Source organism: Vitis vinifera, chromosome 7 (assembly GCF_030704535.1).
Source record: "Vitis vinifera cultivar Pinot Noir 40024 chromosome 7, ASM3070453v1".
NCBI classification, from domain to species: domain Eukaryota; kingdom Viridiplantae; phylum Streptophyta; class Magnoliopsida; order Vitales; family Vitaceae; genus Vitis; species Vitis vinifera.
The window spans coordinates 18,389,154-18,393,109 of NC_081811.1; the positions used below are offsets into that span (position 1 = coordinate 18,389,154).

Consider the following 3,956-nt stretch of genomic DNA (forward strand, 5'->3'; position numbering starts at 1 on the left):
AAAGAAAAACAAAAAAAGAAAAGAAAAAAGGGAAAGGAAGAAAGTAGGAAAAAAAAGTGGAATAAGGAGTCAAAATCATTGCACGATGAGTAAAGGGTGAGCAAGTGCAGCACTCATTACTCACATGCTTTTTCCCTTTTATATTCCTCCCTCCCTCATGAGCTGGCCCTCACCCTCCTCCTTTCCCACACCTTTTCAAAATTCCTCCTTCACACTCGCTACGACGTCGTTTCAACACCTACACACTCATAACCTCCACGTTTCATGCACCAATTGGCCGGTGTATAACAAGCGCTCGCTCAACTTTCATCCCCCACCCCTCTCTGCTCTTTAAAATCGCTCAGCACACGCTTCTCGTTGAATCAAAAAACTCCGTCGACTTGCAATATCTGCGAGGATTCCGATACGACACCGTTTTATGTCTCTAATACATACTTGCGTGTCACGCGCGTTCAACCTCTTTCCTCTATATATGTGTCGATCACTGGGCCTACGCTTTTCGGAGGAAAACCTCGGCGATTTTGCAATGCCGGCTCTTCATCTTAGTCTTGTAGGTCTGCTCCTATGGTTTTCAGTGGCGGGTTTGATAGTCTTACCCGCGGAGGCACAAACCTGTGCTACCCGGAAATTCAGCAACAACAAGCTCTTCCAACACTGCAGCGACCTCCCTACGCTGAGCTCTTCCCTCCACTGGACGCACGACGCCGATGGGAGCCTTTCCATTGCCTTCGTTGCGCCGCCGGCGAAGTCTGATGGCTGGATCTCGTGGGCCATAAACCCCACTGGAAGTGGCATGATCGGAGCGCAGTCGCTCATCGCGTTCAAGCAGACCGACGGCTCCATGACGGTGAGGCCCTACAGGTTGAACAACTACCAATCAGTGGAGCAGAAGAACCTCACCTTGGAGGTTTCCGACATGAGCGCCGAGAGCTCCGGCGGTCAGATGATGATCTTCGCCACATTCCGGCTGCCGGCGAACTGGACGACGGTGAACCAGATGTGGCAAGTCGGGAGTACGGTCACCGATGGTAGACCAATAATCCATGATACTCAGACTCCGAATCTGAATGCCAAAGGAACTCTAGATTTGGTGGGAGGACAAACCGGTACTAATACCGGCGGCGACTCAAGAATCAGAAAGAGGAATGTCAGTCTCCATTCTCTTTTGTCTGCAAATCTCATTTCATTCCATTTTTTAGATGCTTTTTTTCCTATTTTCGAAAAGAGATTTTAGAAATTTTGATTGAAGTTCTCTGAGTTGTTCATCTTACGTTTTCAATATATTAACGATTCAATTCACCAATTTTCTGCCTCTTTCCATTTTCTTCCTCCGTTTTCGGAATTTAATCCTTTTTTGTTCTTGTTTCTAAAAGTATATTGGGAAGTTCATTTTATTAATTAAATTCTAATAATAAAATAAATTAAGTTATTGCAGTGAATTTGATTTTCTTCTTGTCAAATTTTCTATGATTTTTATTTTTCTTTTTTCTTGCTGATATTGATCTCAATTCAGACGGTTGAAACTTGAAGTTTTGGTCGAGTTTTGCTTCTAGCCTTTTTCCCCGGTATTGCAATTACTGGATTTGATTATTTTTCATGCCAGATTTACCAATGCTGAATGCAGTGCCCTGTATATAAGACTAATGGATCATAGCTTCCCAGAAAGGAAGGGAAATAGATCTAGTTTTCATTCCAGATTCACTACACACTGAATGCAGAAGCCTGAATATTGCATCAACTGACAATTTTTTCTTTCTGGGTATCACTGAATTTGGTTGATTCTTGATGGCAGATTCATGGAATTCTGAATGCAGTGAGCTGGGGAATTTTGTTTCCAGTAGGAGTCATTCTTGCAAGGTACCTTAGGACATTCGAGTCTGCAGATCCAGCGTGGTTTTATCTTCATGCTGGCTGCCAATCATCTGCTTATGCTATTGGAGTTGCTGGCTGGGCCACCGGCCTTCAGCTTGGGAGTAAATCCAAGGGTATACAGTACACTACTCATCGCAACATTGGGATCGCTCTCTTCTCCCTTGCCACTGTGCAGGTATTATTATCGCCTTACATCTTTGCCGGTTTAAGTTGTAACTGAGCCTGTGTCTTCATTGGGATTTCTATTTTCCTGTAAATATCAGTTTCCTAATATTTCCTAAGCATGTGTTCTGTTGTTGGTGAAAAATTGAAAAGAAATTCCAGGATTTAGTTCTGAAGATTTTGGTTTGAAGAACTTGTTCAAGATTTTGAGATCCACAAGTTCTGAAAATGGTCCAAAATTGAGAAAATTTCAGATGCATTGAAACCACAATTGATTAGAGTTCCTCTTTGCTATAGCTCTTACCTATTTAGGGCAGCATTTCTCATATGAAAAACAGACTATATATGGCAAATATTAAGGGTGCAACTTGGTTGGGTTGACCCAACTTAACCCAAACCCAACCAGTCGTTTAGGCAAGCTTGGGCAATCATTTTCAATACTCGGATTGGGTTTGGGTTAGGTTTTTTCAACCCGAGATTTGGGTTGGGCTTAAGCTAAGATTCGAACAACCTAACCCTAACTCAAACTTGATTGAATATTTTTATAATATTTATAATGCATATTATTCTATATAATAATATTTATTTTCCTTTTCCATTTTTAATAAAAAATATCAAATTATATTATATCATATATTTTTCACTTTTTTAGAAAATATATAAATTTATGTTTATTTTTTTGTTGTTATCTTGAAATTTTGTCATATTTACTATTTAAAATTTCATTTAAATGCATTAAAAAAGTTTTTAAAAAATATTGTAGATGGATTTTGAATTATGCAACTAGATCAATCCGAGTTTAACTACATCAACCAGAGTCTAACTTAAACAACCCGAGCTCAACTTGAGATTAGAAAAATGAGGTTGAGTTAGGCTTGAGTTGAGTACCTCAGATTAAAATTCAAGTTAAGTTGAGGTCGGATTAATTATTTCTTAATTTGGGTTAGTTATCAATCTAACCAACTTGTCCAAGTTGGTCATCACTAATGTGGAACTTGGAAGTTGTAACTAATATGTTCAATGTGTTTTGATCATGTTTTTTTGCTCTCTATTTGACAATGGGTATCCACATGTTGTTCTATAGTGTGAAGAAAACTGAAATGAAACGAAATCCTGAATACTACCAACGGAGATTCTAGTATGCATTGCTTGTTCAAAATGATGAATGAAATATTTGAAGTCTTGAATGTTAAGAATTGCATTTGTTTGGTTCATAGTTTTTTTGAGATGTCCCAAGCTGATCGAAATTTTCCCCTCCATGGCTTGGTGCAGATTTTTGCATTGTTTCTGAGACCAAAGAAGGAGCACAAGTTCCGGTTCTACTGGAACATCTACCACCATGGTGTTGGATACGCAATACTCATCCTGGGAATCCTGAACGTCTTCAAGGGTCTTGACATTTTGGACCCTGCAAAGAAGTGGAAATCGGCATACATAATTGTGATTGCGATTTTGGGAGGCATAGCCCTGTTTCTGGAATTAATTACCTGGGCTGTTGTGTTGAAGAGAGGGCGGGCTTTGAAATTTGGTTAAAAGGGTTTTAGGATCTGGGCCTTTAGGGATGGACCTTGGGCTTTGAAAAAGGGTTAATAATAATATGCTTTTAGGCTTTTGAAAGGGGTTAAAGGGTTTAGGATAGTGTTGGACATGGGCTTAGGAGATTGGAAATGGGCTTAGCTTATAATAATAATAATAATAATAATAATAATAATAACAAGTAATAATAGTAATAATAATAATGATAATAATAGTAATAGTTAATAATAATAATAATAATGATAATAATAATAATAATAATAATGACAATAATAAGAATAGTAATAATAAGATTTTGAAAGGGCTTTGGGTTCCATCCCATCATAGGCCCAAGTCCATAAGCCCATCAAGACTAAATGATCCACCTGGGCATCATCTTCAACAAG

At 38.8% G+C, this 3,956-nt stretch overlaps 1 protein-coding gene across 1 annotated transcript; it reads left to right on the plus strand.

The window, feature by feature from the left end:
- The first annotated feature begins 320 nt into the window (after window positions 1-320).
- Window positions 321-3,651, plus strand: LOC100258198 (cytochrome b561 and DOMON domain-containing protein At3g25290). The gene is made up of 3 exons (XM_002264504.5): window positions 321-1,147; window positions 1,793-2,047; window positions 3,307-3,651. Exons 1-3 carry the CDS (start codon window positions 419-421, stop codon window positions 3,565-3,567), a joined length of 1,245 nt encoding a protein of 414 aa, XP_002264540.3. The 5' UTR covers window positions 321-418; the 3' UTR covers window positions 3,568-3,651.
- Window positions 3,652-3,956: the final 305 nt, after the last annotated feature.